This window comes from Struthio camelus, chromosome 7 (assembly GCF_040807025.1).
Source record: "Struthio camelus isolate bStrCam1 chromosome 7, bStrCam1.hap1, whole genome shotgun sequence".
In the NCBI taxonomy this organism is placed as follows: domain Eukaryota; kingdom Metazoa; phylum Chordata; class Aves; order Struthioniformes; family Struthionidae; genus Struthio; species Struthio camelus.
Window position 1 is genome coordinate 20040222 of NC_090948.1, and position 24996 is coordinate 20065217.

A 24996-nucleotide genomic window follows, 5' to 3' on the forward strand; every position below is an offset into this window, starting at 1 on the left:
TCTGTGTACGGTCGCAGGGCCATGATCTCATTGCAGTGACAGAGACATGGTGGGATAGTTCACATGACTGGGATGCTGTCCTGGATGGCTATGTGCTTTTTAGGAAAGACAGGCCAGGAAGGCGAGGTGGTGGAGTTGCCCTTTATGTGAGGGAGCAGCTAGAATGTGTGGAGCTCTGCCTCGGGGTGGATGAAGAGCAAGTTGAGAGCCTATGGGTAAGGATTAAAGGGCAGGGCAACATGGGTGACACTGTTGTGGGGGTTTATTACAGGCCACCTGACCAGGAAGAAGTCGTCGATGAAGCCTTCTACCGACAGCTGGAAGTAGCCTCACGATCACAGGCCCTGGTTCTCATGGGAGACTTCAACCACCCTGACATCTGCTGGGAAGACAGCACAGCTAGGCACAAACAGTCAAAGAGGTTCCTGCAAAGCATTGATGATAATTTCTTGACCCAGGTGGTGGAGACGCCAACGAGGAGAGGTGCAATGCTAGACCTTGTACTAACAAACAAAGAAGGTCTAGTTGGAGAGGTGAAGGTTGGGGGCAGCCTTGGCTGCAGTGACCATGAGATGGTGGAGTTCAGGATCCTACGAGGAGGGAGCAGGGCAATGAGTAGGATTGCAACGCTGGACTTCAGGAGAGCTGACTTTGGCCTCTTCAGGGACCTACTTAGGGGAATCTCGTGGGGTAGGGCCCTAGAAGGAAGAGGGGTCCAAGAAAGCTGGTTCATATTCAAGCGTCACTTCCTCCAGGCTCAGGATCAGTGCATCCCTCTGAGTAAGAAGTCCAGCAAAGCGGGCAGGAGACCTGCACGGATGAGCAAGGAACTCCTGGCAAAACTCCAACAGAAGAAGGAAGTACACAGACTGTGGAAAAGGGGACAGGCCACTTGGGAGGAATACAGGGACGTTGTCAGAGCATGCAGGGATGCGACAAGGAAGGCTAAGGCCCAGTTGGAATTAAATCTGGCAAGGGATGTCAAGGACAACAAGAAGGCCTTCTTCAAATACATAATAGCAAAAGGAAGACTGGGGAAAACGTGGGCCCGCTGCTGAATGGGGCGGGTGCCCTGGTGACGAAGGATACAGAGAAGGCAGAGTTATTGAATGCTGCCTTTGCTTCAGTCTTCACAGCTAAGGCCAGTCCTGAGGAATTCCAGACCTTGGAGACAAGAGAGGAAGGCTGGAGAAAGGAAGACTCTCCCTTGGTGGAGGAGGATCAGGTTAGAGATCTTTTGTCCAAACTTGACATCCATAAATCCATGGGCCCCGATGGGATGCACCCACGAGTGCTGAGGGAGCTGGCGGATGTTATCGCTAGGCCACTCTCCATCATCTTGGAAAGGTCCTGGAGATCAGGAGAGGTGCCTGAGGACTGGAAGAAAGCCAATGTCACCCCAGTCTTCCAAAAGGGCAAGAAGGAGGAGCCAGGAAACTACAGGCCTGTCAGCCTCACCTCCATCCCTGGAAAGGTGATGGAACAGCTCCTCCTGGAGGTCATCACTAAGCATCTGGAGGACAAGAAGGTGATCAGGAGTAGTCAGCATGGATTCACCCAAGGGAAATCATGCTTGACCAATCTGATAGCCTTCTATGATGGAATGACTGGCTGGGTAGATGAGGGCAGAGCAGTGGATGTTGTCTACCTGGACTTCAGCAAGGCTTTTGACACTGTCTCCCATCACATCCTCCTAGGTAAGCTCAGGAAGTGTGGGCTAGATGAGTGGACAGTGAGGTGGATTGAGAACTGGCTGGATGGCCGAGCTCAGAGGGTTGTGGTGAATGGCGCAGAGTCAAGTTGGAGGCCTGTGGCTAGTGGTGTCCCCCAGGGGTCAGTCCTGGCTCCAGTCTTGTTCAATATATTCATCAATGACCTGGAGGAAGGGACAGAGTGCACCCTCAGCAAGTTTGCTGATGACACTAAACTGGGGGGAGAGGCTAACACACCAGAAGACTGTGCTGCCATTCAGAGGGATCTGGACAGGCTGGAGAGGTGGGCAAAGAGGAACCTCATGAAGTTCAACAAAGGCAAGTGCAAGGTCCTGCACCTGGGAAGAAATAATCCCATGCACCAGTACAGGCTGGGGGTTGACCTGCTGGAAAGTAGCTCTGCAGAGAAGGACCTGGGAGTGCTGGTGGACAACAAGTTAAACATGAGCCAGCAGTGTGCCCTTGTGGCCAAGAAGGCCAATGGTCTCCTGGGGTGCATTAGGCAGAGTGTTGCCAGCAGGTGGAGGGAGGTGATCCTGCCCCTCTGCTCAGCCCTGGGGAGGCCTCACCTGGAGTACTGTGTCCAGTTCTGGGCTCCCCAGTACAAGAGAGACATGGCACTCCTGGAGAGAGTCCAGCGGAGGGCTACCAAGATGATTAGAGGGCTGGAGCACCTCTCCTATGAAGAAAGGCTGCAAGAGCTGCCTTCCCACCTCTCTAGGTGTTTCATTTCATAAAGCCAAAGGTCTTTTTCTTTGTTTGTTTTTTAAGAAAATGAAAGAAACCCCTACCTTGTTTTGTTTGGAAGTGTTGATTTTTTTTTTTAAACTAGCTATCTGTTCAGACAAGCAGAAAATTCCAGATAAATCTTCATTACTGACTCTTTTTCACGCACTGTAGGGCCAAATAAATGGTTAAGATCACTTGTGTCTTGTAAGAATAACAGATGAGCTTTTGTTCTGCCTCTAGTTTTGTGGCAGTTAATCAGTGACAGCAATTAAAAGTTATTGCCTTGTAAATTGTTTCCCTTACCACCCCAGTTCACGTGTTGGAGGGAAGTGAAGGTGAGCAGGCATTCAGTGGATTTCTCAAGTTGGCAGCCAGCACTAGCACTATTGCTGTTATTTTTCTCTTCCCCTGACGGATGTGTACTGGAACAGAGCTCCATCAGCCTTTGCAGCAGGGTAGTAGCATGCATCTCATATCACAGCAGCTCCAAAGTGCTGACATAATGATTCTCTCTACTTTTTGTGTTCCCATCTTTGTTGGGCATTAGGCTAAGACAGAAGCCAGCTAATGGCTTTATCAGCCAAGTGGCATGGATTAGATGGACATCACTTGATTAAGATATTATGGCAAGCCCAGGCAGGCTCATGGACTCTGGCATGCCTCCGCATTATAAGAGCTGAACTGCAGAGTCCCATGATGCCAGGAAATGTCTGACAATGCATTTATACACCCAGGATTTACAAAATAGCCATCAGTCACTGTTCAGACACAGGGGACCTAGATGGATTTTGGCAGCTGGATCCAATCCCAATAGGCAGATGTCCATTCAAGGAATGGGACGGGACCAGACTGTAACCAAACTATTTAAGAGTTAGTGCTGGGGCGCCGCTTTAGTGTCCGAGATCTTCCATCACAGCAAGCCCTATTGCAAGAACCACAGCTACACAGGGACAGAAACAAACATTCACCTTACTGCCTATGAGGCATTAGTTTTGTCTGCATTTTACACAATAGGCGAGGTACTATTAATAACAAACAAATTTGACTTTTGCTCTCGGCCGTGAAATTTGAAAAGCTGCGAAGCCAGGCATCTGAATTGGTAGAAAACACATCAGAGATGAACTTGACCAAAGCTGACTGTTTGTAACTGGCCATTCTGGAGGTGTTTCCAGATTTGAAAACCTTTGTTTGAGGAAATCTGTTAAGCTGCTATGCGACAATAAGGTTACCTAAGATTTATGGAATTTGGATACTTAGCATAAACATGAATAGGTAGGATCACATATCTATCTTAGGCTAGATACCTACAGACTGTTTTTCTTTATTATTCAGTGACCTTCAGGTTTTTATATCTTTAAATGCTTTGACTTCAGTTATGTTAGGAATACTATTGTCATTTGTCAACCCTAATAGTCACAACTTTCATTAAAGCCAATGGAAGCAAGATTAGATGTAAACCTATTTACAGTGGACCTTCCACCCCCTCCAACATCACCCTCAGGAAACCTTCTTGTCTCTTACAAAACACTTTCGGTGATACAGCTCACACACAGCTCTATGGAAAACAGAGGAGGAATATCAAATCCTTTGCAAGCCTGAAGAAGGCAAATATTACAGGGAATACACTTCCTGGCGGATCTAACTTCTCTGTCATTTGAAGTTCAGCAACTGTTTGAGATTTCTTCAGTTCCTATAGCTTTACTCTGTTCTTTTCAGATCCAACACGGACAGCCTCAGACCGAATCAGTTTTCCAGCCAACATTCCATTAAGAAAAGAAAAAAAGTCAGGTCTCCCTTACACAACTAAGAGAAAACCCACAATGAGGACTCAAAACAAAGATTCTGTTTTCATACAAAAGCTCCCAGTAAAGGGGGGGGGGGCGAGGAAGTATAGTAAACACTCAAGGAAAGGTCTTTAAGATCTTATGCAATTTTCAAACATATCTTAAGCAGATAGTATTGTAAAAATGACTATAAGAAGCTTTCATTTGTGCTCCAAATTTAACTGGAAGCAGAATTGTGTGCTTATATTACTTTCCCACAGTAATGTAATTGTTACTGCAAATATTTTATAATAGCGAAACTAAGTTTTTAGTAGCTGATAAAAATAAACATATTTAAAGAGATAATGCTTTGCTCAGGTCAGCAGTTCCTTTTACCTCTGATTTCCTCAATTTGTATACTTCCATACACTTCTTTCTTCCTGAAGGCTGTAATTCTTGAGAGAGAAGGTAGTGAGGCTCTGTAGAAGTGTTAACAGTCTAAACCTGTCCTGTTTTGCAGGTCAAGACTTAAAAGAGTTTAATGATTTACAGGACAACACCCCTGCTTGAGGCCTTCTTTCAGCTTTTACTAATTAAAAGCACATGCCCATGACATAAAATAAAATCTCAGTCAGGTGAGAGGCATTGCATTCTGTAGTGTATTTAACAGAGAGTAACACAGTAGGTGTGCTATAGAGGTCTCATATACTGTTCATCTTTCTGACAGTATAAATTTAGATCATGTTAAAAGGTCTAATGCTCAAAAAGTTTGAGTACATTACAGTGAGCTTAAAAAACCAAGAAATTATGCATTCTCTCTGGAATCTGTCTCTAAGGAAGTCATGGGTGTAACTTCAGCTCTCTTTGGCTTTGGTAAAAGTCTAGAGCAGGAAGTATTGTGGAATGTCCCTGGGGAAAGTTACAGAAACAAAAGCTCTAAAGTAAGAGAAACTATAGATAAGAGCACTGATGTAAATCCTTAAGAGAAATGAATCTCCTAGTGGTTTGGGAGTGTAGAAGAGAATTATTTTCCTTCTGGAACTAGCAGTTTGTTGCAGAAAAAGAAATGAAATGCTATAGCAGTGATGGGTTGCCCCAGAGGGTTTACTGGGAATCCAGTCATTCTGTATATGGTTTTGGATTTTTTTCAATAAAGGCTTCAAAAATCAGTTCAACTTCACTCTATTCCAGTGACATACTTTGTCTCTAAGACTTGAGAATATCTGCATTTTTAAAGAAATGCTTGTTTATTTTTTGTGGAGATGGAAAAGAGTAGTTAGAAGGATTGAGAGGAATTTTCCTGTTCTGTTCTGTTATTTATTTAGGGATGGCTGCAACAGCAATTTAGGGAACAGAAAGCATTACTAAATCACTTTAGGAAGTAGCTAGGATTCCGTGTTTGACTATTCTTTTGGGATTTATATAAAACGAGCGGGACTCAATATGGTGGGACTCCAAATCTTGCCCTCCTCACCACTGATCTCAGAGCTGCTCTTAAGGTGGTGCTGCAATAGCCTAAATTAACTGTATTCATTACTGGAAAGAGCCATTCCTGACAAACCTTGTTTCAGAAAAAGTTCAAAGCAGTAATGTAGCCTACTGTTTGACTTCTTTTTTTTTTTAAAGGAGTAGTTATCTAGTTAAGTCTGTTGTAGAACAGTACTTTCAGTTGTTTGCTGAGAATTCAGACAGTCCTGCTTTCTTTGCAAATTTAGACCAGAGAATAAACAAAAGTTATTTGACAACTGCAGCAAAACTAAATATTTAAAACTAAAGGCAAATATCAGTATACCTTCTTGCCTGGACTTTATGGGCCAGACTATCAGGTGGTGAAAATCAGAGTAAAGTTCAACAGTGCTGTTTTCTGATTCATACTCACTGAACATCTGCTTCTCTGGGCTGGACTGACCCATGGTCAGACTCCAGTACTTGCACCAGGGCAAGGTTCCTGTTGCACAGACTTGCAGAAGGCTGTGAGTGACCAGCTGCCCTGCAGATACTATGTTTTAAGTGTAGCTTCACGGTCCATGAATGGAGAACAACACCCTCGCTTCCGTAAAGCACTGGGCTCTGCTCTGTTGTGAAGACATCTTTATTCTACTGTAGTAGCAACAGTGACAGGAGCCAAGATATTACATCTTTATTATAAATAGAGATTTGTGACGAGGGCAGGGAGCAAGGAGAACACTTGATCTCTGAGAAGATCACAGCTCGGTTTTGTGAAGAGTCATGTTTATCATGTTAAGTTCCTTTAGGAAACAAGGAGACTGGAATTTGTGTCCTTGAAGCTGTTTCTGCTGCTGCTGCTTTTTTAAGTATAGAATTCATTGCTGTGAAAAAAACCAGACATGTGCCTAATGCCAAAGTTGAAATGTCCAATATTTTATATCTATGTTTACTTCTACAGTATCATTCAAGCCCCAAAACTAATTGGTCCGAGCAGTGTTAATAACAATTGATTAATAATGTTACAACAGCTCCTGAGGAAGTTCCCACATTAAAAATCCCCTGCTGGCAGATTGAGGCATGAAGAGGTTCAGGCAGAGCTTCTCCCTTCTGCACACAGAGCTTTAGGATTTTATGTGCACTTAATGTAAAGAATACAGCTTTCACCCACAGATGGCAATGAACATAATTATGCCTTCAGAAGGAAAGAGAATTACATATTTAAAGTCAAAAAAATGCCAACATACACCTTAAGGAAAGGGGCTTTATGTTGAAACGGTATAATCAGTTTGGCATGAAAAAGTGAGAGCCAGTTTGGTATAACATCTACCCATTCATCAGGCTCCTATGTAACACAGGAAAGTGCAGACTGTGAGAAGAACATTGCCTCATCCTAATAAGGCAGAGCTGTCTGCTAGCGACATAGTCTGGATGCCTTCTATATGAAATAATGCAAACCATCGGGAGAGCTGCTTCTGTGCAGCTGAGGAGCCATATCATCTTTCCATCAATAACCAAGTATGATCATCTTTGCAGGATTATTCATGCTGAGCTGCACACAAATGCTTTACTCATATGCGTGCTATATGAAAGTCTAACGTTACAAGAAAAGCCACTTACTGATGTCCTGGGTTACCCTCTGCATCTCCTTCAGTATGAAAGCACAGTGAAAAAAAACAAACATCATGCCTGAATAGTAAGCAATTTTCTGCACGGGGAATATAAAGTTATAGCAAATATTTGATTTCTTTTTGACTCTGTAATAAAATGAATCTGCTTCTTAGTTTGACTTGACAGGCTTTCCATTTGTTTAGATTTAACTTGATGTGACTGAATGTTTTAGAAGTAATATATATGCTTTGGAGCAGAAGACAACAGCACAGAAGAAGGGCACCTATTCAAACAGCCATACCTCCGCCAATTGCTGAATGGAGGTAGCAGGGTACCTGCTGATGTAGGAGCTGCTGCTCCCATGTTTTGAAGAATTCGTAAGATTCATATCCACTGTTTTAATGTGTTTCAGGGAGAGATAGATCTCCCCACTGACGTCAAGAGAAGCAGCTGAAAACAGGCCAATAATAATTTGTAGGTTTTAAAGCAAGCTCTGTGTCTGTACTAAAAGGAGGAGATTTTTTGTCACAAGCACAAATAGAAAAGTCTTTTAGAAAAAAGAGAGTAAGTAAATCCTGTCAAAATTATTCATGTTTTGCTGTGGCTCTTATGTTTTATAGCCAAAAAATGATCCTTCCTGCAGCAAGATTTCCATCTGAATTACTAGGAGCTTTGCTTGATTAAGGACTGTAAGATGTAGCTTGCACTCCAAAACTTCATTTTGGTCTATTGGCGTTGTAGGCTTTTCTTGTTCAATGAGAAATACTCAATATGGCAAAATGAAAATGAACATTTAACTACATCCACTACATCTTCCTGTTTTGTTCTAATAAATATAAACATCTACTCAGCTACACAGTGACAGTTAGCAATTTTTTAAAGGTGTTAAGTTAAAGCACCCGGTGAGCTTTTTCTACTGCCTTCAATGATCAAATAGTGCTGTACTGGCCTCCTAATCTCTGCAGTCCTCCCAGATCTCTACTTGGAACAGGGTACCAGTGGCTTGAAAGAAAACAACAAATTATGGTGAAGATAGGAGAATGTGCTACAGCGCTCTCAGGTGAATAAACAGTGCAATTGAAAAGATTCTAATTAAACAGAGATGTTTATCTATGAGCAAAAGAAAGCATGAGTTTACTCAACTTGCATTTTTTGTTTATTTTTGTTTATCATCACTGGGGGTTCCCTAAAGTTTAGTTACAATTAATTTTCAGTTCAGAGGAGAGACTCTCATTTGCTTGTAAAGTTATTCAGGAAGTGGAAACAGCCCAAACATTCACACTTGCAGAAAGGAACCTCTATCACAAACCTGCCAGTCATTTTAAGCAGCTCCTTTAATAGTAAATGTCTGCTAAAATACAAGATACACAAGAGATGCATCAGATCAAGCACAAACCAACCTCCATAGGTAATAAAACATAAAAGAAGTTGAAAATTTGAAATGTACTTTAAAAAATGCTTTTAATGAATGGATATACACATAGCCAAGGCAAATGATGATTAACAGCTGGGATTTTCACTTAGACCTGCCATTTCTTTCAGATTTTCTGTACCAACCAACCATACATATCAAACTCGACTTGTGATGGGAGAGAACCTGGGTCTGATTAGGGATCTACAATTCACTCAGAAGGCCTCTCAATTCACTTGTAATTCTTTAGTAGTTATAAGTTGCATCCTATGGATTCAACAGCAGGCAACTTCTCCACATGAATTAGGGTTTCCAGTTCAACTTTCCACACTTGAGAAGACAAACAGACCTGATCATTTGAACTCACAGCTTTTGCAACAGTGACTCTCTACTGGTCCAGTGTAGAGAAGAATTACAAATTGCAGCACTATCGTCAACAAAGAGACCAAAAGGTGAGTAAGGGTAGGTCACTGGTGTGGCAGCGTACCACTGAAACAGTGTCAACGTGCCCTGACAAATCTGTCTAGACGTAATGAGTATAGAAATCCATCTGAATTTTCCAGAGAACAGTTTCCATATGATTGAAGTTTTCTATAGGACAAAAAACTGTTCATCATTTCAACTCTGTGTCCAAAAGACAGAAATTGTCATTTTGGGACACCTCTCCATTCTTCTTCTTTGGATAAAGGATTTCATTACTCTCCACTATAGATTTGGCATCATACGCCAAAAAATAGTGACATAATCTAATTGTAGATGCTCAGCACAGTACATCTGAGCACCTACAGCTTAGCAAATTATTCATTTAGTAAGCCAAATCTGGATCTTTATTCTGTTCACCCTAAAGAAATGCTCCATCACCGTTCCACTGCTTACACTCTTGTTCTGCCATCCATGGAAAGACTGATGACTTAGAAGTTCCCACTTTTGTGTAAAAGAAGATAGAAGACACTAGAAAACAGAAGTACAAGATAAGAAGCCTCATTAAATTACTTTGAAGTGGGCTCACCATAGAGGAAGGTTTATTTCTTTGTCCTCTGTGGTGCTTGAATTCTCTAAGCATGCTCACAGTCCCGACTGTGGTTCAGATGGAGTTCATTCATCTTTAACATCAGCTGTAACGTAGAATTTACTAGACCGAATGCCCTCATTCTGGTTGAGAAACAGGTCTTTCATTTCAATGCTTCCTTTACTCCCTTAAGTTTCTATCTGCTTTCTCCCTCTCTGTCGCTCTGATGAGAATATGCAGAGTCCAGTCCCAAGCATCACTCTGGGTATGTACTTCAGCATTGTTATGGTTAATTAACTTGTCAGATAACAATCCAGGAGCAGTTGGATATATAAGTCCCTCAGGCATACTGCATATTTTATCTTTGCCGTATCTCTAATTATAACCATAGCTGTGACTAGAATGCTGAGATTCACGTTTTCACACTTTGCTCTTTCCTTGACAATCCTAACTTTCATTTCAGCTTTCTCTCTCTGGCTCCAGTGGCTAAGAAAACAGACATCAGTTGACTGGGGAATGCCTGCCAATGCAGCAAAACGAGCCAATGCTGATCCTTCTTCCAGTAACATGTCCTGGTGGAGCATGCCCAGACTAAAAAGTCATTACAGCCCAACTTACACATCCTCAAAAGCAGCTAGTATCACTAAGTTCTAAAATGAACAGCACTCTCCTCAAAAGTTTCTTGAACAGACAGCCTTGAGATTAATAGAAATTGAAAGCTGGTTCAAAACTAGCTTTTCCTTATACTGGGGGGCATTTCTCATGTTTAGTTGCACTAATACATAACCCTTTGAAATGCTCATCCTTTCAGAGCCCTCTTGGGGTCCTTGCAATGAGGAAAGGCAGACTGAGCTGACAAAAGAGACAAAAAAGGACACTAGGTGAGATCAAAAAGGTCTTATGCAGGATTCAAGTACCCGATCCTAGACTCCCTCTGCTTGGTTGCCTCCTAATGATGGAGAAGAATCAATTTCACAGATACCTACTTTTCCACTACAAAATGCCCAAGTGCCTTGAGCTGCACCACTTCCTGTGTCTAGAACTGTCTCAGCTCAGCTGGGGCAGAGGAGCTCACCATCCAGTTCTGCTTCAACCCGATTAAAACCTAGAGGCAGGGCTTTAGCTCAGCCAGGTGGCAGGAATCACTTTGCACGGTGCACTCAGTTTTCAAGTTTCAGAGATGCAGACAGATACCATGGTGGTTCCTGCTTTCTTGTAAAAGAGAGAATCCAGTCACATGTTCTTAATTCTTATCAGCCTAATGTTGAGCTTCTTCTGCCTGAAGGCAAGAAAGCTGTGACTCTGAGCAGAATGTCTTCGCCACTAGGCGACAGCTTTATTCTCCATGATGAAACACTCCCTGACCCATTAGCTGAAGCTATGGCACTCTTCAGGGAAGAACTGAGGGCTCACCAAAAGTGCACACCATGCTCAGGGCATGCCATTGCAAGCAGGGAGTCCAGGTTCCAGTCTCTGCTGCCAGAACTGCTCACAGTTTAAGTGCCAAGTAACTGGTCTTGGGGGCAGGAACCACAACTCAGGACTCATCTCTTCCTCATGAGTGCCCTAAGCATTAGACTACAGTCCTACAGCTTTTCTGTTTCTTTGTATTCATCCTTTCTCTCTCTCTTCAGTTAACTTCTGTTTGGTGGCACACACTCGAAAGGAGAGGGCAAGGGTTTTCTTCCAGGATAAGCTGTTGCCTTGAAAGCAGGACACGTGGACTTGAATTCTTTCATGTTGAGAATGGAACTGAATGTAAATCTCCAGCTTCCTAGACAAGGGCTCTAATCATCTACTGTTACGGAAAAGGCGGGCACCAAACAAATCCAGCAAGCCTTAGCCACTTCCTTGAAAGAATGGACATAGGCAACCATCTAGGTCATAGCAGAACCAGGCCCAAGATTTCTGCAAGAAGGCAGATGTCTCCCTGAAGCTTGAAGACTGTAATGAGACATTTTACTCAGACAATTACCTAGGCAACTTCTTGTTGAGCATCAAGGCTTTGCATGACCCTCTTCTCAGCCTTTCCAGCTGCTATTGATGTCATCCTGAGGTGGCTACCTCTCCCTGTCTAGGGTACAGGGAACCTACAGCCTCATGCTGGTGGTTATGCATTCCATAAAGGAGCCAAATGTCCAGATTTAAGGCTCTGCAGTGCCTATTTTTCGCATGTGCAACTTCTTTCCTCAGCTTGACCCATACCCATAAGCACAGGTAATAAACAGAGTCTGCACAAATCTAAAATGCTAGAAAATAAAAAACAGTGATTTCTTCTAGAAATAGCTATGGTAATAAATAACGCTTTCAGAATATGACCCAATATGTACAAGCACTAAACTGACCTTGGGTGAAATTGTCTTATTACTGATTTTGGGGGGAGGGGAAAAAGTGCGTTACCCACCCATAATCTCTTTTTGAGTAATGTTAGTACCAGATCTGGATTACTTGGAGCTAGTAAAATTACAAACTTCACAAGGTTGTCTCAGAGCATTGATCTTTCTGAAAAAATGCCAAAAGATATTCACAAGCTGGGCTTAGCTCACATTCTGAGTTTTGTAGGCCACCGTGAAGGTGTCAAATGATGATAACTCTGGGAGTTTCTACTAACCCACGTGTCCATAGCAAAGGTCTAGACACTGGAGAGCCTGTAACTCTTGAAGTCCTTCAAGACCCTACTGTGCTACGTGCAAAAGATCATCAAAAGCAAATGAAATAATAGTTATTGGGTTATGTCATATTAATTTAATATGTGAGTATACTTATCTTCACTTCAACTTTTCTTACACTTTCAAAAAAGTGTAAGTTACAAAAAAAGTATGAAATTAAACTTTTTATTTCCAAACATCAAGCCCGTTATGTCTTACTACATTTCAGTTCACTTACGTTAACAGGATTTTTAGAAGTTCAGTATAAACACCACTATCCTGTAATACTTCACAGTATGGTAAAATTCACTATCTTATTTTTCTTCTTGGCCCACAATGAATTATTGCATGTTTCATAGTCTGAGTCATATAAATGCTGAAATTGATTACACAGAGGCATTGGAATAATCTCTCATTTTACTGCTTTAAAGATCCACTGAAATTTGTTGAGTCATTTACAATTCCCATGAAATTTAGACTTCTAACTCGAAGCTTTTTATTTGTTTCCCACCCACTGTCAGAACAGAGACTCTGAGAATGAGATATATGTTCAGAAATCACAAGAACACTGAAAATCCCAGATACTATCTGAGAAGTGAATATGTAATAAATACTACTAAGTTGGCTTTCTTCTAGGTAACAGGTATTACGAGTGTCCAGGCATACTGTTAATTCTCAGTTCACTGTAATCTCAGTGGCACCACCTCTTCTTCTGCCTACAAAGAGTTTTGGTATTTAATGAAGTTTTCGTGTACTGAAATTAGTAGAATTGGTAGTAGAAGCCTGCAATTACATCCCCCCAGCCTTTTCTTCTCAAGGATAAATAAACCCATTCCCCATAGCTCCCTCTTCTTCTGTCATGTGCTCCAGCCCCATCCCATCTTAGTGGCTCACCACTGGATTAAATCTGTTTGTCAATAATTGCACTTAAAAATATATATAAAAATATATATGGCTGATCTTCTACTGGAAGTAAATACAAATACTCCAGAGTACAGAAGGAAAGACATTAAAAAATTTTTTTTAAGCTGAATTTTTCTTCTTGTCTATGGAACCAACCGTGGTGAATTCACAGGACTCAGTTGTGCCCTCGTTCAAACCCATATAAATCTGGAGTAAATCTACTACAGTAAATGGAGTTAGTCCACAGTTGTTTTCTGTTTTTCTTTGAACTGGTGTAACTGATTAGAGCCTCTAAACTAAATATAATGACAAAGTAGATTAATGTTTGCAGTCTTGAACAGAGATCAAAATTGATACCTTTCTGACTTCCCTATCATCTACAGTGCAGGTTCCAGCTAATATCTAGCTAGTAGCTAACACAAAGGGTGGTTCAAGGTAATGTAGTTAGAAAAAGGGCAATGGCAATATGTACTTTGAATTCTAAATATGCTGCCTGTAGTAAAAAAATAGTGTCAGGTTTCAGGAATTTCTAAACATGCTGGCCATTTAAATAATTCTGTTACAATTGCCATCGTACAGATTTTTGTCCATCCGCTAAGTAGTGTGAACTGTCAACCCTTAATCGTCCTTCCTCCTTCTGCAAGCCTACTGAAATGTAGGGGATTCTGGGGCTGACCAAGGGAGATGATTGAACAAATTCTTCAGCCTGCTCAGTAGACCTCCTACATGACTAGGACTGGGGCAGGATTTTCTGAACAGCATGTTCCTCTTCTAATTCACAAGGTGAATTAGAATATATCCAATTAAAGACACTGAGAAAACTTTAGCTAGAAGGAAATAAACTAATTTGTATTTCACTGGGACATAACAGTAATACATCTATCTTTATTAAAACAAACAGAGCAAGGACAACCATACTCTGCAGTCCAGGACTAGAACACAGCCATTTACAGTAAGAGGACTCAAATATTATTCTTAGAAGGGTCATCTTGTAAAGAATGCCACAACCCCCAGTGGCTCCCTGACATGAAAGGAGTTGTGTTTTTAAAATGTTTTGTCTATTTGACAACCCTGTCCCCTAGGGAAGGACCATCCTGCACATGTGCCATTACATTTTGCTGCATCAAAGAAAATGGAAAATGCTTGCTTTGTATATGTTTCAAAACTTAACAATCCTTTATTTGTCAGTATTATCTGCAGCACTGCTATTTCAATACAGTTCTGATCAACTGGTTTCCCTTGGTTTCTGTAATAACTTTTAGAGCTTACATCTTTGAAAAGTTATACAAGAAAACCACTTCAGAGATAAGAGTTTTTAGGTGGACTGGAAAACACTCCTTGTTGCTGGTGAAAGTCAGGAGCTTTTCATTTGCTGTAATGCAGCACGTTTTTTCTGGCAGCAGTGGGGAAAGAAGATGTTGGTATCAAACCACAATAAATCAGTCAAAACTTATTTTAAAAAGACTGTATCCCACTGTCTCCCAATTGCACAAGTTTCATGGAGAAGAGCACAGACTTGAGGCAAAGCAGTACCCCCCAAGAGAGAAAAAGCCGAGGGTAAATGCTGACTGCCGGGCAAAGCTGTATCATCTAGTCTGTCCCTGTGCTGCTAATTTATTCTGCCCAGTCCCAGGTACACAGAGAGCTTTGTTTGCTTGCTGCTTTCTTTTTCAAAAGAGGAATATTACAGTTGTTAGTACAGTCAGGGGAGAGGGATTTGGACCAAAAGTGAGCAACACTGTTGTAAACTTTTAACACCTTCGAGCTAAGGTAGCCTCAGAGGCTGTCCAGGATGAGGGAGCCCTGAGCAGAGTGATCCTCCACTCTGGGGCTGCTCACTCCCAGAGCGGCTGCTTGACCCATAGCATTATCTGCTCAAGCCTCTGGCTCCAAACCTCTGTCTAGTACTAAGTTGCTTTGGTTTTAGCTCTGGCAGGACACATTTCTGTTGCATCAGTGCAGAGCTATTCTGCTCCACAAGCAGGCTCCCAATGTAATGCATGAGTTTTAAAGGCTTACTCGGTAAACATCAGATTTCATATTGTTTCAACTACCATTTCCTACCCCAGGCCCAGGGTTAAGAACAAAAGCGTTGATGTAATTTAGCATTTCTGACCGAATTGCTGCGAGTCTCCCTTCCCCTTTCACTTCTCCCCTCCCCAACAAAGTTTTGCAAATAACAAGCATTACTATTTCCCTAGCAGTTACTCCAAGCCCACACTGACACAACGCCAAGCGAGGACATGGCACGTCTTCAGGAACAGGAGGAACACAAGAGAAAATAAAAACCAAAACATGCACTAACTGGGAGAAAGTAGAAACTATTTCAGTCAGCTCCTGGGTTTAAAGGGCCAGCTACCAGGACAAAAGGCTACGGAAAATATCCTCTACAAAGACACATGCAAAATGGGAAAGTCAGTGGTGACAAAGCTGCTAAAGAGATGGTAACTTTAGCTAATTAGATGGTCTGCTGCCTAACTGTTTAAAACCCAAAAATCTGTCTGTGAAATATTTGTTCAATTTCTGGAAGCTGGGCCAGCCTTGTATATTATGCTGATGTAGTTTATACAATACAAAGAACAAGTTTCTTTTTCCTTTCCTTTGTTAGTCATACCTTAAATGCAACACTATGCTCTCCTTTATGTCACTTTTTGAGAAAAAAATAGGTGAAGGTAGATAAAGGACAGAGCTGCAGAAACTTTTATCCCCACTACAAATGGACACTTGTGAAACTAAACATATTTTGCAAGAAGACAATTACTTCAGTGCAGTTTTTCATTTGGAAAAATTTTAGTATTTGAAATGTCCAATTCTAACACTTTCAAAATGGATTTTTCAGTTCAAAATTTAACAAAAATTCCTGCTAGGGTCATTTCAGCTGGGCACCCCCAAGTCAGCATCTCTCCCTCTTTCTAAGTATGCTTCTGTTCTTTCTCTGCTGGAGATAAGCTGGGAGATTTGCATTCTATTTTCTGACTGACTCATTTTCCAAATATGGCCATTTAACAAATATTTTTTCTGCAGGGAGCCATCCCCTTCCTAAAGGAAATTACTCAATCAATAAAGTTAATTTCCACTCCCCCTGAAGCAGCCACCCACCGCAGCAGACGTTCAGAAACAGACTAAAACAAAGCCAGAAACCCACTCAGATCCAAACATCTCTTGCCAATGTCCTCCTTCAGTTAATGCTGAAAATACTACTTTCTCTATACTAGGAAGCAATGCAGAGAGCAAGATCATGTTCTGCTTGTTTAATTAGCAAACTGAAAGATTAATTAACAGCACTGATGACCTCTGGTCCATTCTTGCTGTGTTTGCTATCAACCCACTTTTACTATAAATATTGTTTTCATGTTGGAACAAATGCAAAGATGACACTAACCCAAGTGTCCCCTGTGTACAGGACAAAGTACTGCACTTCTGAACAGAATAGGGGAACTAGTCTCACTGCCATATTTCCTCCCATAAGGAGGTCCACACGGAGAAGAGAGCAAAGACTTACTTGGAGAGTCCTGAGGAAATCCTTCAGTCATGTTACCTTAGCTTATGCATGTATGCCGGGGAGGAGACTTGCAAAACTTTTGAGTAGGGTCTGTTTTCCCAGGCTTGCAACCTGCGGCAAGTAACGCACAGTGGCATTAATCGGATGAGAAAAGTTTGCGATGACACTCTTTTTACATCTTTTTGCTTGTAATAATAAAAATAAGATTCAATAATGAATATACTAAAAGAATAAAGGACCTGGGGCTCTCATCTAATCTGCTTTACGTGAACACAGTGCTAGTGGAGCAATCCCAGATTTAAATTGAGAAAGGTAAGAATCAGGTTCTCTTCTAGAAAAGTCTTATCCTGTCAAAATTATTGCCATATACAATCTCCCTGATCCTAACATATTGGTAAAGGCAAGATAGAAGTTGGCCCAAGTTTGACTTTTCTTGGGAGTCATACTTGTGTGGAAGGGGCACTGGCACCCTTAAGCAGGACTTAGTGAACGCATTGGATAGCCTTAGAAAAAGTTTAAAGAAGACGGAAAAACGAAGGTTTAAATTTAACTGAAATACATATAGGAGAGGTAAGCCATGTTTCAAAACCAGGGGAAAAAAAAGAAAAATTATAGTTTTTCTCAAACAAAATGACAAGAAAAGTTAACAACTGAAGGGGGCCTTCAGAGAAGCAGGAACCACAGGAAAAAAGTAGAACAAGCACTGAGTTATGGAGAAGATGATTTCATGGGCAAAACAAACTTTATGAAAATGACTCTCAGAAATGGAATACCAATGTAGGGTGTCCAGTTTGTAAAAGACTTCATGTAAGAGAGATGTGGGAGGGGCTGGGACCATAGACTGTAGGCCCATGCTACTATATTACCATAAACAATAGGAGGAGCACAGTAAAAGATACTGTGAATAAAGATACCGGGAATGACAAAGAAAGGAAAAACCGATCTATCCATTACCAGGATAAAAAGAAAATAGTACATTCTTAACAGAGTGTGGCTAACCAAGGCACTTTGTTGAATAGATTTACTCATAATAATACCCCTGTCTCTGCAGAATCAGGGGGTCTCACTGCCCTAAGCACTGCAGGGCATTATTTATGTTACAAGGGTCACCATTTAAGGGACATTAGAATATCTTGTAAGTGTTTACATCCTGGGAGTTTTCTGAGCTGAAAAGCAGAGGGGACCAAATCAGTGGGGGCCAAATCCAGACCAACCTACTCCGCATCTTAGCAAGGACCAGTGGGCCAGAAAAGAGGTAGAACATGCTGTGGCTGCCCAGAGGAACTGCTATGGGCTTGTTCTACATTACAAAGACATGAAGCAAATTTTCTTGAAAGTAAGGGCTACTTGGGGAAGGCGCCCCAGGCTTTGGTGTTGTGCTAATAAGGAACTAGTCACTGAGAACTAAAACAACTTTGTGTTCAGACTGTAGCAGCTACACATACCTATGATTTCTAGTTTAGCAGCAATTTCCATCCTGCTGACACAAATACCACCAGGATAACCTGTTTCAAAGAAATTAACGGTTAATACTTTCAAGCAGAGCTGCTGTTATTAAAGGGACAAAGACATTTTAATGACAAATAGAGGTAAATCTTCTGTAAGAAGAGTATCTGAGAAATTCGCACCTGATTTGCTAGGAGGTCCAGTCTGAGAGGGTGGAAATGGGTAACACAACACAACCTGCTTCTCAGATGGGACTTCTGAAGTTGCGGAGAGCAAACAGAATAGTCACTCTTGCTGGTATAATTAACTGCATGAGCTCATAGCTCCACAAGCTCAGTGGCTTCAGCTGCTTAAACTGGATTGATAACAAAAGATGCTGAGCACAAATCTTTCTGCAATTTAAACACTTATCTGTGACACATTTCGTATACAATGAGCTTAAACGTGGAGGTCCAGCACACTTGCTCTGACAGATCCTGGACGACTGACAGCAATGGAATAGGACTTACCACATAGCTCTCCTTGTTCTGCTTACTGCAGGCTGGCAGCATACCAGACCAATTTAACTTAGATTTTCTACATAACTACCAGGCATAAATACTATCAGAAGTGCCCAAATCCAGCTGCATTACCTGTTGAAAACAATAGATCCTAGAGATTAAGGATGTTTTTAGAAATCTTTATTGCATAGGAGAGTTAGAGGTGCAAAACGTTGTTTGGTAGGTTATCCTGCCTGAATATAGAGTCATACTATTTAAGCTCCTGAAGGTCAGAGCTGATGACAGACTGCAGACAGATGAAGTTTCCCAAGCTGAAGATAATCTTCTACACCACCTCCCTCCTCAGATATTACAAAAGATCTACAGCAGCTCTCTTCTGCATTTAGGGTTAGTTTTTGCTTAACCACTGTAAAGGTATTATTTACAGTTCAAAATTCCAAGTTTGTCACATCTGAACCCAGGGAATGGCTGCTCTGTACTGATCATTACCAGCAGTAAAATACTCTTTCAACAGCTTAGGGCTCAATTGTTGTTTTTCTACAGGAAGATATTAATGAATATGCAGAACATCTACAAAACCTTTAACAAGCTCTTTTTTAAAATTTTGCTTCCCTTAGCTTCTACTTTGAAGTACAATTTAGAAAGCTCTTTTTTAACTCCTTTGCAGTTTTTCTGTGTAATGAAATTTTTTTCCTAGTCACAGGAATATCTTCCTTTGCTGCTGTCCCATTTGCAGTCTCCCCATGCTGCTGAAGGTCTCTCGGTGCCAAGGGAGAAGCATTGCTTTCCTCACTTTACAGCATTGGTGTTTTTACCATCAACTTTGACAAGAATTTGCCTTGAGCTTTTGGGAAATCTTCAAAAAGTGATTGTTCTTTCAAGGCAAAACACAAGTTCTCCATATTCACTCCACCCTAGACAAAAGCACTGGCTGTGGGTGAAAGCTAACCAAACCTTGATCCATCGATTCTGGAGAGCCATGGAGGAACTTTCCCTCCCAACCCCTCGGATGAGCTTCTCTGTTTTGTCGTTGTCCCACTGTGGAACTTGGGCCTTGCGTACATCCACATTGCTCTGCCGATACCAGTCAGCTGCATGCTGAGCTGCTGCTCACCATTCTCACTCAAATTCGCTTCCGTATTTGGGCATTCTCAATGCTTTGCTCCCATATTCGTGGAAGTCAGGGAAGATCATCTTGCCATCTCTCTTGGTGACTTTTGCAGAAGCCACAACTGGAGCATCTAAGTGATGCTAGCAAGGGATCTATGATACTTCAGGCATTCTTAATGCAGCCTTCATGGGTCATCACTCAGCCAAAGCCAGATTTCTCTTCTAAATATCACTGATGCATGAAGAGATAGAGATTCAGTTAAGCTTCAGCTCCTCAGTTAGAAATGTGTATGTACGTTGGTGGTTTGCGGCATTAGAAGTGCTTGTACCTGTCTATGTGCTTTTAGAGATGCGTATAATTGATCCTGTGCTGAAGTGGAAAAAAATACATTCAACTTAGAGACTAAATGGAAACAATCTTCGGCCTCTGTGGGCCGAACTTTTAGATACGTTCTCTTAGCAGCAACTACAACCCACTACGCTTTTGCTCTTGGGACCTGGTATCTTTTCTCAGAAGCTATTAATAGCATGAAGCACTATCTAGTGCTTACTTTCTCACGGAATGTTTTATTTATATTCACAACTGTGCGCTCCTTACCACATCATTCCCCTCCCCTTCTTCCCCCTAACAAGATTCTTATTCCAATGATCAGTCGTGGGCAAATAACAGCAGACCAGGCAGTATAGCTGGCCTCACAACAAACGGCTTCCCCTTTCTCCATGACCTATGCTCCCAAAGTGTTTAGCAACAAGATACCTGTGAATCTATAGACTGTCTTGCACTGGCTTTCACAGCCTTGGCCTCAGGCCCATGGCCGCTCCAGTTTCATCTCTTCTGCCAAAAGCTAGGACACCTTTATTCCGTCAGTAATTGGACGGTAAGGCTCTGGGATGCCATTTTTTCCAAGGTCACATTCTTTAGTAAATCTTAATGTTGGACTGCGAACTATAGCTGAAACTACATGTAAGCTCCTTACTAGTAAAAAGGGAAGGCATTTAAGAAATGCAATAATGTTTGCTGTTCATGTGTTGCAATTTATGCTACGCAGTAGTTAAGAAGATTGGTGATAATAAAAATGTATTTGCTGGTGAAGGCTAATATAATTTGAAATGCAGCTTTTTGTATTGATCCCACGGGCAAACACATCGTGTGTAACGAAGCATATTGCAAAGGCAGCCTGGCTAGCAGTGACCTGAGCTTCTACCTGTACCTCCTGTAGTAGAACATTACACAAACATGGATTTCAAAAACTACAGCCAGAGCAATGCAGTATTTTCTGTCTGATACCAGTTTCCACACTGATCACACAGAGCTGCCAGTAGCTTGGACAGTGCTGTACCAATGCAGCTATAGTACTTTTACTGAATTGATTGTCTAGTTGTTGTTTTGTTAGGGTGTCTGCCTGGTGTTCCATTGTGTTAACATGTTTTTCAACTTTTGATGTTTCCTTCAATATACAGGCCTCTGCATGGTGCTGAAATGCTGCATCTTTAGAAATTCTTGGCCCCATCTGCTGTTGCGCAATTATGAGAGTTAAGCAGAACTAGAACTACAAGAACTGAAGACTAAATTTCTTACAGGCTATTAAACTTCGGTTTTAGCCAGTCTCCTTCTGTGACTACCAGATGATGACATCAGAAAAAAGAAAATCACTACTCAGCTCCCTCCCTTGGAAAGACAAGTAGTCTCTCCAAACAAGTCCATGCCCTTCTCAAAAAGTCATCAAATACTAGGGGGAACTTAAAAGAATTTAGCTTCTCTTCAGCTTTTTTAAACTATCATTATTGTAGTTTCCCCATTTGCGAAATACACCTGTGTTAAAGATCTCAGTGATGAAGCATTTTACTCAGTCTTTCCCGATGGAAGGATTTTTTGCTCCTGAGAATTTATTTGCCATGGAATAGGTCTTGGCTAAGAGCTATGGGCAGAAATAAGAGTGTTTGGAGGCTGAATGTACACGGTAAGCAGTTCTCCATGTGCAATCACTGAAAGGATTTTTTGGGGCACTTTTCTCCAAAGTCAGGGTACCAACCCAAACAGATTTCAATATGAATTCTGATTTCAGGTTACAGCTACCTTGAAAATTTCTCTCGAAGTTGCAGCTGAATGCAGTTTTCCTTTCTTGTGCTAGGATGCCATATTCCACTTTCATCTACAGCCATGTTGCCATAGTGAAGTCACTCCTGCATGTGTATATTTTAATATATAATTTGCAGAGTACTTCAGATTCCTTTGACAAAGTAGGCATCTGTTTTCCAGGTCATTTTCTTGTCTTAGATACAATCTGTAAAACAAATGGAGAACATGCCACCAGCAAGACAATCAGTATTTCCACAACACTGTTACTAAATCCTATGTACACATATTGCATGTTATACATGTGAGTACTCTCTCAGCACATGCCTGTTTACAGGATCAAGCACCTACATAACACTTCTTTCACGTTGTGATTATATTGCAACATAATTCTCTGTGTTTTTCCCAGCAAGAAAGGAAACTAAATCACAGCTGGCTTTGGCTGAAAGTAAGAACAGTGCATGTCTTATCCTTCACAGTGTAACTTACTTCTTTAAATAAGCTACAGCATTAGTCATTTATTTATTTTTATATTAATACAAATTTCCACTTAGCCTGTCACCATGACCAAATATTTTTGATTTTAATCTATGAATAAATAAAAAAGTCAAATTGGATAGGCAATTCTCTGAAGACGCACCTACACATCCACCGTTTAAAAGTATTAGCCACAGTCCTCTTCAAAATAGGAATAATTCAAAAATTGACAAGCAACAAAGCACAGGTACTCTCGAAGTGCCCTTTCCAAAAAGAAAGCTTGGCAATCCACAAAGCATGAAAAGGAGGCCAAGCGCTGCAAGCGACAGAAGACTGTTTACCAGTACAGGTCCATCCTCCTTTTCCTGTTCCAGGGGTTTTCGTTACTAGAGAACGATAATCTTAGCTGAATATTTGCAGAAAGAGGAGGGCTCTAGACGGGAGTCCATGAAATTGCTGTTTAACATTAGAATGCGATGATCAACGCTGGAGATGAAGATAGCATACATATCAACTTACAGGCACTATTCAGATGCTGTTTGTTTGAAGGGGAACCTATTGAAAGTGCACCTCTTATTGTAAGAGATTCAAATGCATTCCAGAACTTAGAGAAAATTAATGCTGCCCAGATAGCCAGCTTTTGATGCTGTAGCAGAGAAAAATCGATGGAACTTGGATAAAATCCAAGGCGTAATCTATATACAATGCAATACAGCAGATTTTATAATAAATAGGAGGAAACATGATTTTAATCTAGACTAGCACTTCTTAAATGTAGTTTTCATTTTTGCAATGATAAAATTCTTTTACATCTAGGCTGATGACAGTCAAATTGTTCACATGGACCAGATTCATGTTACAGTGCTGAATTTTGCCAGTCCTGTGAAATAAGGTCAGTAGCCCCTTATATCACAAGTAAATCATTTATTTCTTAAAATGAGTCATGCATTATCTGCCCTAGAAGACATCATTAGCTTTGCTCTTCAAAGATATTTTCCTGCTGCAAGTTCTTCATGAGCAATAAGGTGGTTTACAAATTCAGCATCATAAACCAGCAAAGCACAGGGGCAAGAGTGAAACTCCCGAGACTGCCTTCTGAGGTACTGAGTAATCTTGATGCTGGCTGCAGCATAAGGACACAAAGAGAAGCAGACACAGAGCACTCTCTTTCCATCTGCACCACTTGCTATAGTAGTTCAGAGGGAGAAGCATGGTAATAAAATGTCTTTTTGTAAGTACTCAAGACAAAAATCCTACCACTTTCAGAAACACATGGGCACAGGAGCAGAGAAAACAAATGAAAAATATTAGCTAGTAACAAGATCTGCCAGTTCTACAGATGTACTATAACGATCAAATCTGTAGAGGCTACTGACAGCATGACTGGAAGTCTGCAGAGGCACTTACACATACAGGTTGCACATCTTCAGTCATCACAGGATAAAATTAAATCTAAGGAATTTACAATTTCTGAGCACACTTGTATCAAGCACAACCTTTTTCTTTCTAAGAGTAGGTTCATTATTGTAACTATTTTCCATATCTATAAGTGCACTTACTTCACCCATAAATAGTTTAGAAAAGATGGACAGAATGTTTTTGAGTATAAGAATGTTTTCTCTTCCTGTGCTAGTTTAATGGGATAGATGCCAATGTTTTTATGAATTATGAATGCAGCAGTCTTTCCAAATGAAGATGTTGGAAGTCTGCCACTGGAATGAGGTGCTCATATTACAGACTGCCAGCAAATTTCTGTTTCTTTAATGAAATCTAGATTACTAAATCCTTTTTCTTTTGAAAGAAAAAAAAAGTATGATAAAAATTACTCTCTCCTATAGTAGTGTTGCGTTGCACATTCTCCTCTAGAATAAAAGTTAAAAAAAAATCAGGATATAAAGCAATTTCAACCGCAGTTCTACTACTAGGGAAATTCATATGCTGTGTCCTTGATGTAAATAGCTGTATGCATACCACCTTCCTGCAGCTCTGGCTTTAGGAAGGACTTAGATTCCTCCTTCAATAAAACATAATCAGGGTTTATGACTGATCATGGATACATTACTAGTTGCATGCACGGTTTTTCCCATAATGATTCTCTTTTCAGCTGCCTGAAACAATGTACAATTTTAAATAATTTAATCAACATTTTTGTGGAAATCTTGCTTGGGGAAGCATTTCTCCCTGCTTCAGAGCAGAATTTTGCAGGTGAATAGGATTCAACAAATTTGTATTTCATAAAGAATAATTCTTCTAACTTGTATAAGCATTAAGTATGATTTTTTTTTCTACTGAGTGACCCAAAGTCTCAAGAACACTTTTAGAAGAAGAAGGAAAAATAGTAGCAGTCTATGACCTTTGTCAAAACTGAATCACACATTTCAAAAATTTGGAGGTCCCATATCCAACATGAAAATAGGTTCAAAAGAAAGCTAGTGAGGCTGCTCTTTTTCTCCAGCACAGGTTATCGCAACAGATGTTATCACATAACTGCTCTTTGCCTATGTATCAACAAACTGTAAGATTACTAACAAATCCAAACCAGATATGGAAAACTTGTTCCATTTAATCATATGTACATATTACAAAATGCTATGTATGTCTTCACATTTTATGTTCAGAAACAGTTATCTTCTGCAAACATCTAAAAGAATT

The 24996-nt window shown here is 40.9% G+C and overlaps 2 protein-coding genes across 2 annotated transcripts in view; both read right to left on the bottom strand.

The window, feature by feature from the left end:
• The window catches only part of HECTD2 (HECT domain E3 ubiquitin protein ligase 2), a 66652-nt gene extending 61948 nt beyond the window's left edge, over positions 1-4704 (bottom strand). The window contains exon 1 of the mRNA XM_068950075.1: positions 4601-4704. Coding sequence (XP_068806176.1) covers positions 4601-4630 — 30 coding nt within the window. The 5' untranslated portion in view covers positions 4631-4704. The remainder of the gene's footprint in view (positions 1-4600) is intronic.
• The window catches only part of PCGF5 (polycomb group ring finger 5), a 120082-nt gene that overhangs the window by 12911 nt on the left and 82175 nt on the right, over positions 1-24996 (bottom strand). The window contains exons 11-14 of the transcript XR_011142188.1: positions 21868-22075; positions 18363-20160; positions 18180-18239; positions 16735-16845 (exon numbers count right to left, since the gene is read on the bottom strand). The gene's annotated coding sequence lies outside the window, so the exon portion shown is untranslated. The remainder of the gene's footprint in view (positions 1-16734; positions 16846-18179; positions 18240-18362; positions 20161-21867; positions 22076-24996) is intronic.